The following is a 13,386-nucleotide window of genomic DNA, read 5'->3' on the forward strand; positions in this document are numbered from 1 at the left end:
TTGAATGCAATTTATATCAGGCACATATTCAAGGCGCAGGGATTTATTTATGCCGTGTGAGATGGAATTTGTTTTACACAATACATCACGCATTCACATCGGCCAGCAGATCGCAGCCATTTCGGCGCATATCCTACTTTTCACGGCCTATTATTCCAAGTCACACGGTTATTTTGGTGGACATTTTTATCTATGCCTATACAATTTTTCCAGGAAAGACCCTTTTGTCAATCGTGGGATCTTTAACGTGCACACCCCAATGTAGTGTACACGAAGGGCCAGAGTGCCAGATGTGCACACAGTGGGCACACGAGGACTGCGCTGACAGCAGCGGACAAAAGGACTTCGAAATATGTACATACTTAGCAATTTGTGTGTGTCTGCAAAATCAGTTCTTAAATCTGTTCTTAGTTATTTGCTTTGAGACTTTATGCGTAATGATTTTTACATTTAGTCAATTGGGCAGGTAGCCCTTTTATATCTATTTGTCAACAGAAGAGGGGTACAAATGAAGCTGCGAAATTTCGTGGTACTGCTTCATGTGTGGCACCATAGACCATTTATCCTGGACCGCCAACTAGCTCTCTCTCCGCTCTTTCTCTCTATTACGAGGTAGCGGCCTCTCGCATTTAGGAACCTACGCTTACATGGCCTTTCAGAAATCAGGGGGATGTCATATCCGGTGTCGATTGTAAACATGGACGAAGTTGCCGAGGTAAGTTCTGAAAATGCTAAAATAAACTCAGCTAAAGTGCATATGGAACATGTTTTTCGATGAGTTTTGTTAAGTTTAGTTTGGAGTTTTGGAAAATCCAGTTCATTGTCACCTCCCATTGTCACAAATAACTGGAGCGTGCTTTCTTTTCACTGTCTTCGAATCGCTGGCCTTTCAAACCGGACGCTAAGCGCCCCTGAAAGTCGAGCGTCGTAACCTCGAAGGGTCACGTGACGAGTTGGCGGTCCAGGCTATTTGGTCTATGGTGGCACCAACTCCCCTGAGGATATGTTATAGTGCCAGAAGTGCACACAGTAATCACACGATGACTGCGCTGACAGTAGAAGACAAAGGACATTGTCTGCGAAATCGGTTCTTTGCCTATTTTTTCCTCTTTTTTTTTAAGGTTTTGTTTTTCAGTCCTTTTTAGACCTAGCCCTTATTTATCTTTTTGTTTTAAGGCTTAAATTGTTATCCGATTTGTTATTTCCTTGGTAAAAATCAAAATATGATGTTGAAAAAAAGACATTTACATAAAATGGCTTAATCAAAATGTTATGACGTATTTATTTATCTTGTGTGTGTGGCAATGTGTGCTTGTTTGTGTGTGAATGAGAGTGTGTGGGTGTATATGTGTGTGTGTGAGACACAGACAGAGCTAGAAAGAGAGTCAGGGTGTGTTTGTATGTGTTCCGAGTTTGACAACACAGTGTTCCACTTTACACACCCATGCGTCCAACCTGGAACAAATGCAGACATTTTTATTATGATCAGTCTGATGAGTTGCGTGACTTTTATTTTATTTTATGTGGTTCGTTTATTTACTGATAGAGTCTAGTATGTGACAATATAAAGAACGCTTTGCAATATCCATTTTTTTGTCTGGTACGGCTGTTTCTCCTTAACTGTTCCAGGTTTAGCGACTTTCCCCAACATCAACTCTGCAAGACAATGGATATTATGCAGAACATCATAATTTCATAAACAAAACAATAAATCAAAAGTGAGTGACTTTCTTTCTTTCTTTATTTGGTGTTTAACGTAGTTTTCAACCACGAAGGTTATATCGCGACGGAGTGAGTGACTGTGTCCCAAAGGACATAACAATCAAGAATATACTATTTTCATTAAATGGGATATATATTTGTTTTTGAAAGAATCTGTGCTGGTAGCTTCCCGTAAGGCATTCGGAAGAGCGTTCCAGAGACAGCCACCGGAATAAACTAGACTAGACTTAAATAAGTCTTTAAGTAAAAGAATAAAGGTAGACTGTGTTACAATCAGACAGTGTCCATATTGCAGCACACGAACCGCGATAATGACTTTTCAGTTTGCTGGTGTTGCAGGACCAATACTTCATACACGGAATTATTACACACGGATTCCATTATTTTCATACCATCCTAAAGAAGGCAGTTACATGCCGAAATATTGATATAAAAGTACCTAACCTGGTTACTGGTGTGTTTTCTTTTTATTTAAACGGAATTATTTGGTAATTTTGAAATGAATTAATTTCAAGTTGATTCTGGGTTTCAGATATTATCAATAGTTTTTCCTGGCTGACACATCGGCAAACTTATTTCAGCACAAGGGGGTTGTTTAGCATGTAGACAACTTCCTTACCGCAGCACTGGAAACATTATTTTGATATTTTTAACACAAATTAAATACACAGCATCAAAAAATGTTGCTTGTATGGTTTTGCTTGTATGACTTTGTTTTGTCTTTACCCTGTTTGCTTGGTCTTGCGTGCTTGTAGTGTGTTAAGCTTTTGTGTTTGCTTGCATGGAGTATGCTGAGTATGCTATGTTATGTAGATTGTGGGTCTTGTTCATTGTGTATGGTTTTATTATTAGTTATGTTAATTCTAGTCACTGCCCCTCCCCCTCTCCCTCTTTCCGTGTAAATGAAAGCTTTATTCTGTTACTGTTTTCATGAATACTCCAAAGCAGGCATCCCGTTTCCTTGTTTTACGATCTTTCTTTTCTTTATTTGGTGTTTAACGTCGTTTTCAACCGTTCAAGGTTATATCGCGACGGATTTTTGTTTGACGATGAAAACATTTTAACACGAATTGATTCATCAATTTTGCATCAAAATAACAAACCGTTCAGTGCGTTGCTCAGAATTTGACCAACATTTTCTAACTGTTTACATACAAGGTCAAATATCTTCAATAGTGACAAAGGACTGTTTGAGCAGTAAGCTAGTAGATGACTTCCATAAATTTTGACACCGACAATAATTATAATGTATGTTTCTTTCTTTAAATCTACCAGTGTCCTTACGGGAAGATTTGTGTTTAATTTATTTCTAACTTTTGTTTTACGTTGGTGACTACAATCGAACTGTACTATTGAATTGTAATCTTTCACAAAACGTTTTGTGACATATAGACACGCTTATTTTATCTATCGGGCCCAAATCCCCCCCCCCCCCCCCCACCCACAACCCAGCATAGAGGCTCTAAACAACAGATATTAATAATAATAAAAGGCATGTATTACTTTGTGGAATGCGATATTTTTACCATTTTTACACTTTTACAAATCGCGGTTTTAGGTTCGACGTAATTTGTAAAATGTTTTTTACAAATCACAGGTTAACAGACGCCTATTTGGTGGTTGACGAATGGTGTGCATGCAGACAGCGTCATTACTATAGCGTGTACATCCGATGCGATTTCTTGCTGGCATGACGATTACATCCAATTCAAAACACATTCCAACCGTTTGCATTTAGATTACTGCGCAATTCACCATCATTCGATAATTTGGAAAAATGGCTTCCTCAGGGCTCCCCACAGATCTAGATGGTCCCGGGACTCCCACTTTGAATTTTAATTAAGAGGTTCCACGGACCCCCTCAGCTGAATTGTAGAGGGTCTCAAATCCCACGTGGTCCCGATGTCCTGTTGACACGTGATCATGAGTTGTGTGAACTATATAAGCCTACGTGTCTATTTTTTCTTCGGAATATTCTAGGAGGACATTTTTACAATACCTTGCTGAATGGAGCACACGCACGCGCGTTGTTTTCTTTCTTAAAACGATGTCCGATTCCTACGTAAACCCCTACTCACGGTACGCAATATAACGGAAATTAAGTGCGTCCCGGGACCCCCTGCATGAATTTCTAGTACGTGTTTTGGGCTTCTAGTGCGTATAGAACGCAGGGACGCGCAGTTTGGGAAGCCCTGGACAGAGACAAACAAACAAACAGACAGACAAACAGACGAGACAGACAGAACATAAACCAACCTGTAACTGAACTTATCCACGGCAGCAGACATGTGTCGAGGCATCTCAGGACAGGTGTAGAGGTTCTTGTCGTTCTCGGGAACGAGGTCCACGTCATGCAGGATGAAGCACTGCACGTCCCATAACCCCAGGGCTTCCACTGCTCCGATATTCAGCAGCAGTCCTCGGTTAAACTGCATCGGCAGCTCCTGTTGCCATAGTAACGGGGTATATTTAATTTTGAGGATGCCTTGGCTTGACGTCATAAGAAGACTACGACACCATGACGCCAATACAGATTTTTGAGCAGAATATTATGTATAAACTGTGGTGGGTTTTGTGTTTTACAGACCAAATCGAAAAACGATTCTCTCTGTCTCTGTCTGTATATCTGTGTCTGTCTGTCTCTGGCTGTCTGTCTGTCTCCCCCACTCTCTCTCTCTCTCTCTCTCTCTCTCTCTCGTAGATTAGTCCCACTTTAGGTAGATCACTGCTTACCATTTACCCTCTTCTTTGGTAGTGCAATAGCGTTAATTATGGATTGTTGTTATCATCATTTACATAAAAACTTATCTGTTAATCCAAACAATGATATAATTACTGTGAAACTACAATGGGAACCTTTTGTACAGTGTTTGACTACACTTTAACATGGAATGTATGTATGTATGTATGTATGTATGTATGTATGTATGTATGTATGTATGTATGTATGTATGTATGTATGTAGGTATGTATGTAGGTATGTATGCATGTGTGTTGGTGTGTCGGTGTGTCATGTGTGCAAGAAAAAAGGGTATGGTAGTTGTACATATATTACTTTAGATATTTTTATCATGGGTTTTATGAATTTTCTTCTCTTATTCTTTTATAATTATTAATTAATGACCTATTTGTGCTGATGACCAATTTAATTTCCTTTGTTGGATCAATAAAATGTTATGAGTTATGAGTTATGAGTTATGAGTTATGATAAAGAATTGTCCTTAACATTCTCTCTCTCTCTCTCTCTCTCTCTCTCTCTCTCACTATACATCTCTCTCTCTCTCTCACTATTTCTCTCTCTCTCACTATCTCTCTCTCAATATCTCTCTCTCTCACTATCTCTTTCTCTCTCACTATCTCTCTCTATCTATCTCTCTCTCTTGCTCCCTCGCTCTCTCTCTCTCTCTCTCTCTCTCTCTCTCTCTCTCTCTCTCTCTCTCTCTCTCTCTCTCTCTCTCTCTCTCTCTCACACACTATCGCTTTCTCTCTCTCGCTCTCTCTCCCCCTCCCTCTATCTCTCTCTTTCTCTCTACCCACCCTCACCCCCCTTTATCCCCTCTCTCTCCCTCCCTCTTACTTCCAATTCCCCCCACTCTCCATCATCACAACCTACCCGTCGCGATATAACCTTGAACGGTTGAAAACGACCTTAAACACCAAATAAAGAAAGAAAGAAAGAAAGAATCACAACCTACCAGCTCCACAACGAGTACGAAGTAGTCTAGCTGCTGCCTCATGAGGATGGGATGAAGGTTGTGCAGCAGGCGACGGAGGTGCAGCTCACGGTCCCTGTACGGCACGATGACGGCCACGCGGTGCCGCGCCCTGCAGTCGGGTGGGTGGTAGTGGCCCCCGGGTTCGAGTCCCGGGTTGAGGCGCACGATTTCCGTGAAGTTAGGAGCGTTTTCGTAGGTTGCTAGCGGTCCCACTGGGGATACAAAATCAGCAATTCAGGCAAAAAACGAACCAAACAACAACAAACAAACAAAAAACCCTAACAAACTAACAAACACACAAACAAACACACAAACACACATTCTTTGAGGTGAGATGTGTGATTTTTTTTTTTTTTTTTTGGGGGGGGGGGGGGGTCGAAATGAAACTGGCCCGCCTCCAATAACCCGATATACTCTTGAGCAAAAGTAAGTATGCACTATCCTCAAGCAATGTTTCCCAAACAACTGAGAACATAAAAACATGACCAGGAAGTCATCAAATTGTCTCTCAACCATACTTGCCTGAAAAAATATATGTTTGTTTTATCAAAATAGGAAACGGGGAAAACTGCCATATTTGCTACGTGCAGTTGTATACATGGCATCATACACAACTGCACATACTTGAGGTTTTTTTATGGCATAAATATGGATTTTTAACTTCTTCTACTTGTTAAATGTGACCCTCCACCACGGAATGAGTCACATGTCACCTTTGCATGATTTTCACATTTTAAAATTTCCTAAAGAGTTGTTTATGCTCTATCCAGTGGTGAAAAGCGTTTTAGAAAAGAGCGAAAACTGTTTGAGGTATAAGCCTGTGACTAAGGTGACCCTAACACTGTTACCAGACCCACTCCCCGGACTTACATTAAACATAGCGCAGAACCGCGCGAGGTGACATGCGACTCATTTCGTGGTGGAGGGTCACAAATATGTAGAGGAAACAGAACGGCTACTGTGTAGATGTTCTTGATCATTCATACTAAAAATCAAACACACAGCAACAACAAACAGCCTCGCACACAAAAAGCACACCGAAGTTTAGTTTGCTTTCTGCATACTGGATGTCATACTATTGTGTCGAACAACTCAAGGGCCATTCACAGTTAGTTATGAAATTCGACACAGCCTACCCATGTGATTTCCTACTATAATCTCATATATATATTCAAACAAACGCGAACAAAAACGTTTCAGCGTTTGTCAAACTTCCTTCCTCTCTCTCTCTCTCTCTCTCTCTCTCTCTCTCTCTCTCTCTCTCTCTCTCTCTCTCTCTCTCTCTCCTCTCTCTCTCTCTCTCTCTCTCTCTCTCTCCACGCTCACACACACACACACACACACACACACACACACACACACACACACACACACGAATCTCACACACACACACACACACACACACACACACACACACACACACACACACACACACACACACACACACACACACATACACACACACACATACACACACACACACACACCTCTCCAACATAAAAATACATACCCAGATTTGGCGGCACAAGTGGGCAAGGCGTAGTAGTAGTATTCCTTTTCCACGGTGCTGTCACGTTTGCACGTGGTACCACTAATTTCCCAAAGGCCTCCAGCGGTTTAGGCCTTCCGTCCACAGGCTGCAGTTTTGCCCCATCACCCTGTGTGACGTTGACGCTACTCTTCGTGTCGTTACTGCGTCCTTTCGTGACGTCACCTTGTCCTTTTATGACGTCACTGACACTTTTTCTGACGTCAGGGATATTTTTCAAAACGTTACTACTATCGTTTTTGGTGACCTCACCACCGACTCCTGTACTGACGTCACCGCTTTGTTTATTGACGCCAGCACTTTCTTTCGTTGGGTCACTTTTTGAGACGATGTCTTTCGATTTCGGGACGTCACCATTCCCTTTCGTGACGTCACCGTTTCCTTTTGAAACGGGACTACCTTCTTTCGTAATGTTACTGCTGCTTTTCGTGATATCCTCGACGTCATGTTTCACGACCACGGGCGCCGAAGCGTTAAGTGTGGCGTTCAAATCACGTGTTATGAATAGCGTGGAACCGGAGGGGTTGGTTTTAGAGCTGTAACGAGACAGAGCCCCGATTTGCAAGCTGTGGAAGCCTTTGTTGAAGAAGCTCCGGAAGAACACGACGTTGACGAGGGCGCCGAACAGAAGCAGAAAAACGAACATGCGGAACTTTCTCCATGGCGGAAGCATCGCACAGGTTCTCTGATGTGAAGCGGTCTGTGAGTGTTCCTACGAGCTTGAAGAAGTCCTGGTGGTCGATGTCATTTGGTATGTCTGCGCCATTTTCTTTTCGCAACCTTCACCGGTAGTCTAGTTAGTGTTGCGCAAGGTTTCAGTTTTAAGCGTTTTGCTGGTGGTGTTGGTGTTGGTTCGTGAAGCTGGTGTGTTGTTGTTGTTGCTGGTGGTGTAGGGTGGTTGTTGTTGGTGTTGTTGTTGTCGTCGTTATTCTTGTTGCTGAATGGTATAATGGTTAGTCACAAATAAACATTGCACCGTTGCACAAAACCTTCCTTGTCAGCGATTTACAACCTCCTCCGAATCGTATACTAAGTTCTTTTCCGGGCTCCTTCGACATGAATTTCACACATCGAAACTGCTCGAAATGTCGTGCTTATCTTGTTTCTAAACAGGCGCTGCACGTGCAGTGGATTATGAGTGTCCAAGTTGTGGTTCTGACAGCTGTGCGTGATCAGAATAGCAATGGATGTACCCTTCTGGGCTGGGATTGCAGTTTTGTAGTTCTTCAGTTTGTTAAAACAAAGAGCTTTTGAAAGGTCATGTACACCTCTTATCTCTGAGTAGTTCTGTCTTTTTTTCTCTCTTCTTTCTCTCTCTCTCTCTCTCTCTCTCTCTCTCTCTCTCTCTCTCTCTCTCTCTCTCTCTCTCTCTCTCTCTCTCTCTCTCTCTCTCTCTCTCTCTCTCTCTCTCTCTCTCTCTCTCTCTCTCTCTCTCTCTCTCTCTCTATTTCTCAATCTCGAGACACTTGACAGGACTTGAAGCAGTGCAAAAAATATCAATTGCAAAAAAAAACGCCTTGGAGAATTCTTATCAGAGAACAAACCAGGCTACCGTTTTGGGCCGCTCCATCTGTCTCTCTTGTTATTGTGAGAGAAATGTTTGCTGAAAACTTCCTGGTAGATTACACGAACCAACACGATTTGTCCCCATTCACTTCAAATAAATACGAGATTACTAATACTCTTTCGCAATCAAGCAACTGGTGGTTCTCTCATCGAAGGTAATTTAGGCACCTTTCTGTGACGTTTGGAGTCTACATTCTTGATCTTCCCCGAATTCCACACTTCAATTGAAGCAGCCTGAATATCTAAAAAAAAAAATAAAAAAAATCTTTCTTTATTTCACCTTTTAAGAAGTTGCAGTTCTCTATCGTCGGCTGGAGTCTTCATTTATTCCACACTTAGACTCTCCATCGAGCGTCTATGATATCCTTGACATCAAGGCACACGTATCCAAAGGGAGCCAGAAGCCATAAAAGAATGCAGAGTTGTTCTTCTTCTTCTTCTTCTGCGTTCGATGTTTGCAGAGTTGTTGACTTGTTGTCTTTTGCGTGCAGATTTCAAATTAAACCTGCAAAAGAAAACAAATACACACTCATTAGAATTCACTTATCGTGGAGTTTAAAAATCACACGTGCAACAAAATTGCACACTCTTTAACAATTTATTAGCAGTAGCAGGTGTTAGATAAGAATGCTGAGTTGTTGACTTGTTGTCTTTTGCGTGCAGATTTCAAATTAAACATACACAAAAATAAACACTCATTAGGATATGCACTTATCGTGCGCATTTAAAATCACACGTGAAACAAACAAAAAAACTATTTGGTTTAAACTGTTTTATTCAACGTTTGTGCATTATTTACAAAAAACGCATATTGAGTAAACAACAACAAGCATAATGCTTATAGTGGTGTTTACAGTTTTCTAGAAAGTACATATAAATGGCGGCTATTGTACAGTTTAAATGAAAAGCAAGCAAACATGAAAAGAAAATTGAATGAAAATTGTACATCAGAACAAAAATCCGTTTAAGAATACATATATACTATTTATGGTATTAGCGAGTAAGAGATAGAGAGGAAGAGAGGGAGGGAGGGAGGGGGAGAGTGAGAGAGAGGGGGAGAGAGAGAGAGAGAGAGAGAAAGAGAGAGAGAAAGAGAGAGAGAGAGAGAGAGAGAGAGAGAGAGAGAGAGAGAGAGAGAGAGAGAGAGAGAGAGAGAGAGACAAGTAGACGTATCGATTGTGCTTTCACTTTACATGTTTATCTGTTCGAAACGGCCGGACTGTCCAATAAATTCCTGTACTGTTAAAAAGATTTTTTTGAAAAAAAAACTATTTAGCAACTCATTATCAGTAGCAGGTGTAAGGTATTAGTTGCTGTGTAGGAGCAGGAAATTACCGACGGACAAACCGAAATGACGGTTAAAACTGCTATGTGGGTTATGCAATACGTATTCAGGTTCTATACTTTTTATATTTCAGTGACAAGATCGAGTTTTCAAACTTTCTTGGTCCCAGACTGACGTGATAAGTCTGTCTGTGAGTCTCAGAAAGAGAGAGAGAGAGAGAGAGAGACAGAGAGAGAGAGAGAGAGAGAGAGAGAGACAGAGAGAGAGAGAGACAGACAGACAGAGAGACAGAGAGAGACAGAGACAGAGACAGAGAACTCAGAACGGTTTATTGTACTAAGGCCACAGACCCATATACAAACCAAGGGTAATGGGGGAAGAACAAAAAACAGAAACAACACAAAAACACAACAACCATGAAATAAATACGTGAAAAACAGTACTGCTACTTGACAGAGACAGAGAGAGAGAGAGACAGAGAGAGAGACAGACAGAGACAGACAGACAGACAGACAGACAGACAGACAGAGAAAGTGACAGAGAGACAGAGAAGCAGAGGCAGAGACAGAGAAAGAGAGGCAGAGACAGAGACTGACACTGAGAGATAGCCAGACAGACATGAAAAGCGCGCTCGCGAACAAAAACAGGACGGAAGCGTTGACAAAAACAAACAAATGGCTCATTAGGAGTAGAACAGAAAACGCAACAAGAACCATTTGTACGACCTTACCTGGACATACAACAGACACGATATCGAGCAAAGTTCCCACGTTAACAGACGCAATTGTACCATCATAAAATCCTACAGCTTCTAACACCAACATCATATCAGACACACATGTACACTACCAACGATCGCCCAGAAGTGATCGAGGGCTGCATATGCCGAACGCAATATATAATGCCAGTTCCACCCACCCATCCCCCCCCCCCCCCCCGGCCAATGACAGCTTTGCTAACAGATTATCTGTGTATTTGTTCGATCCTGTTTTAATAAGGCCAAAAAAAAAATTGTCTGTTTAGGGTAACCCGACCGACCCTATCGATTTGGCGCCGACCCAAAAACTTTTTTTTGATTTCAAAAAAAAAAAAAAAAAAAAAAGAGGTAAAAATGCTAAAAAGAGACATTTGGCGTTTCTTTCTCTCCCTTTCTCTCTGTTTTATTTATACGTTAGTTTTGAAACATGTATTCATCAAATATAAGAAGTGAATGTTCAGCCAACATAGCATTTACAACAAAAAAAACAAAAAAAAACAAAAAACTTTACCTACCTACCGACCCTACTTTTTTTGGTCATGTTACCCTAAACAGACAATTTTTTTTTTTTGCCTAATAATAGTAATAATGCATAATATTTCTATAGCGCATGTATCCAGAGTTTAACCCTGCTCAAAGCGCTGTACAATCAAAATCCTACGACAACAAAACATCATTTAACGTGCAATCACACACATGAATAACACATTGCTCTAAAAAAAACATTATCAGAAACACACGCACTACATAAAACAACCTGCACAATAATACATTAGGCACACACACAAAAATAGTCTGTTTACGGTAACATAGGCAAAAAAAACCTAGGGTTGGTAGGTCGGTTTTTTTTTCTCCAAAAAAACATATTTTTAAGTTATTTTGCCCAAAAAAAGACTTTAATTTAAAAAATAATTTCTTCCCAAATGCCAAAAAAAAAAGTCTAGGGTCGCGCGAAAAAATAGGATCGGTCGGGATACCGTAAACAGACTATGGGGTTTTTTTTTGCCTTATCACAAACATACGCACTCACGCGCGCGCAAAACACGTACGTGAAAAATTTAAACTAGGCTTATGTACAGTACATGGGACAAAAATGACCATCAGGAACGCTGCCGTGTAAAGGCAGAAGGTAGCAAGTCCATAAAACATAGTTTGGAGAAAATCAACTTTTTCTCTTTGCATCTATGTATTGAAATGTAAATCTTTAAATTATATCTTTTTTTACTGATGAAATGCAGGGCAGTGTTTCACGTTTCTGTTATGAATATCAAAACCCACATTTGATTCATCACTTAGAAATAATGATTTTTGTGGACTTGCTACCTTTTGCCAAATTAATACACAAAACTCATTCACTTAAAAATAATGGTAAAAGGCAATAACAGGACATACTGCTTTCTGCCAAATTTTGTCCCAACTTAAAATCTTGTTAAAAAATTAGCTAAAGGCAGTAATGGACTTAGTTACTGCTTTCTGCTATTTTATTTTGGTCTGGCTGTGAAAAAGGCATAAAGCAGGAAGTGGACTTACTGCTTTCTGCCAATTTATTATCAGAGAAAATGCAAATTTGGGGAAAACGTTTTCCCATACACACATACCCACCCCCCCCCCCCCCCACACACACACACACACACACACACACACACACGCACGCATGCATGCACACAACCGGTAAAATACCGGTAATTACCCGTTAAGGCCAATACTGGCGTAATACTCAATCTACACTAGCACAGCAACAAACGGTATTAAATGTGTGTAGACGAAAGGATGTTTGTACTGTATGTAAATGCCTGGCGGTGTCTGTGGCCATAAACTGATACCGTTATTGTTTTACGGGAGGCGGGGTGGGCCTTTAAAATCCACACGTTCTCAATTCATGTTTACATGAGTGAATAAACTCCTTAACGAAACTGTTCCAAGAAGGCAAAGGATACAGCAGTTTGAACATTGTTATAAATTGCTAAAATTAACACATAATAGAATAGCTATTGTTTCCTGTATCGCACTATCTCCCTCTGTCTCAGTCTCTCTCTATCTCTTTATTTGTGTTTTTACATTTAGTCAAGTTTTGACTAAATGTTTTAACGTAGAGGGGGGAATCGAGACGAGGGTCGTGGTGTATGTGCGTGTGTGTGTGTGTGTGTGTGTGTGTCTGTGTGTGTGTGTGTAGAGCGATTCAGAGTAAACTACTAGACCGATCTTTATGAAATTTGACATGAGAGTTCCTGGGTATGAAATCCCCATACGTTTTTTTCATTTTTTTGATAAATGTCTTTGATGACGTCATATCCGGCTTTTCGTGAAAGTTGAGGCGGCACTGTCACGCCCTCATTTTTCAACCAAATTGGTTGAAATTTTGGTCGGGTAATGTTCGACAAAGCCCGGACTTCGGTATTGCATTTCAGCGTGGTGGCTTAAAAATTAATTGATGACTTTGGTCATTAAAAATCTGAAAATTGTAAAAAAAAAAATGTTTTTTATAAAACGATCCAAATTTACGTTTATCTTATTCTCCATCATTTGCTGATTCCAAAAACATATAAATATGTTATATTCGGATTAAAAACAAGCTCTGAAAATTAAATATATAAAAATTATTATCAAAATTAAATTTTCCAAATCAATTTAAAAACACTTTCATCTTATTCCTTGTCGGTTCCTGATTCCAAAAACATATAGATATGATATGTTTGGATTAAAAACACGCTCAGAAAGTTAAAACGAAGAGAGGTACAGAAAAGCGTGCTATCCTTCCCAGCGCAACTACTACCCCGCTCTTCTTGTCAAT

The 13,386-nt window shown here is 40.5% G+C and overlaps 1 protein-coding gene across 3 annotated transcripts in view; it reads right to left on the reverse strand.

Annotated features, from left to right (window-relative positions):
• The window catches only part of LOC138962849 (beta-1,4-N-acetylgalactosaminyltransferase bre-4-like), a 97,696-nt gene that overhangs the window by 23,415 nt on the left and 60,895 nt on the right, over positions 1–13,386 (reverse strand). For all 3 annotated transcript variants that reach the window (XM_070334815.1, XM_070334814.1, XM_070334813.1), the window contains exons 2-4: positions 6,949–9,058; positions 5,418–5,650; positions 3,979–4,166 (exon numbers count right to left, since the gene is read on the reverse strand). In XM_070334815.1, the coding sequence (XP_070190916.1) occupies positions 3,979–4,166; positions 5,418–5,650; positions 6,949–7,660 (1,133 nt within the window). In that variant the 5' untranslated portion in view covers positions 7,661–9,058. The remainder of the gene's footprint in view (positions 1–3,978; positions 4,167–5,417; positions 5,651–6,948; positions 9,059–13,386) is intronic.

The sequence above is a fragment of the Littorina saxatilis genome, linkage group LG3 (assembly GCF_037325665.1).
Source record: "Littorina saxatilis isolate snail1 linkage group LG3, US_GU_Lsax_2.0, whole genome shotgun sequence".
In the NCBI taxonomy this organism is placed as follows: Eukaryota; Metazoa; Mollusca; class Gastropoda; order Littorinimorpha; family Littorinidae; genus Littorina; species Littorina saxatilis.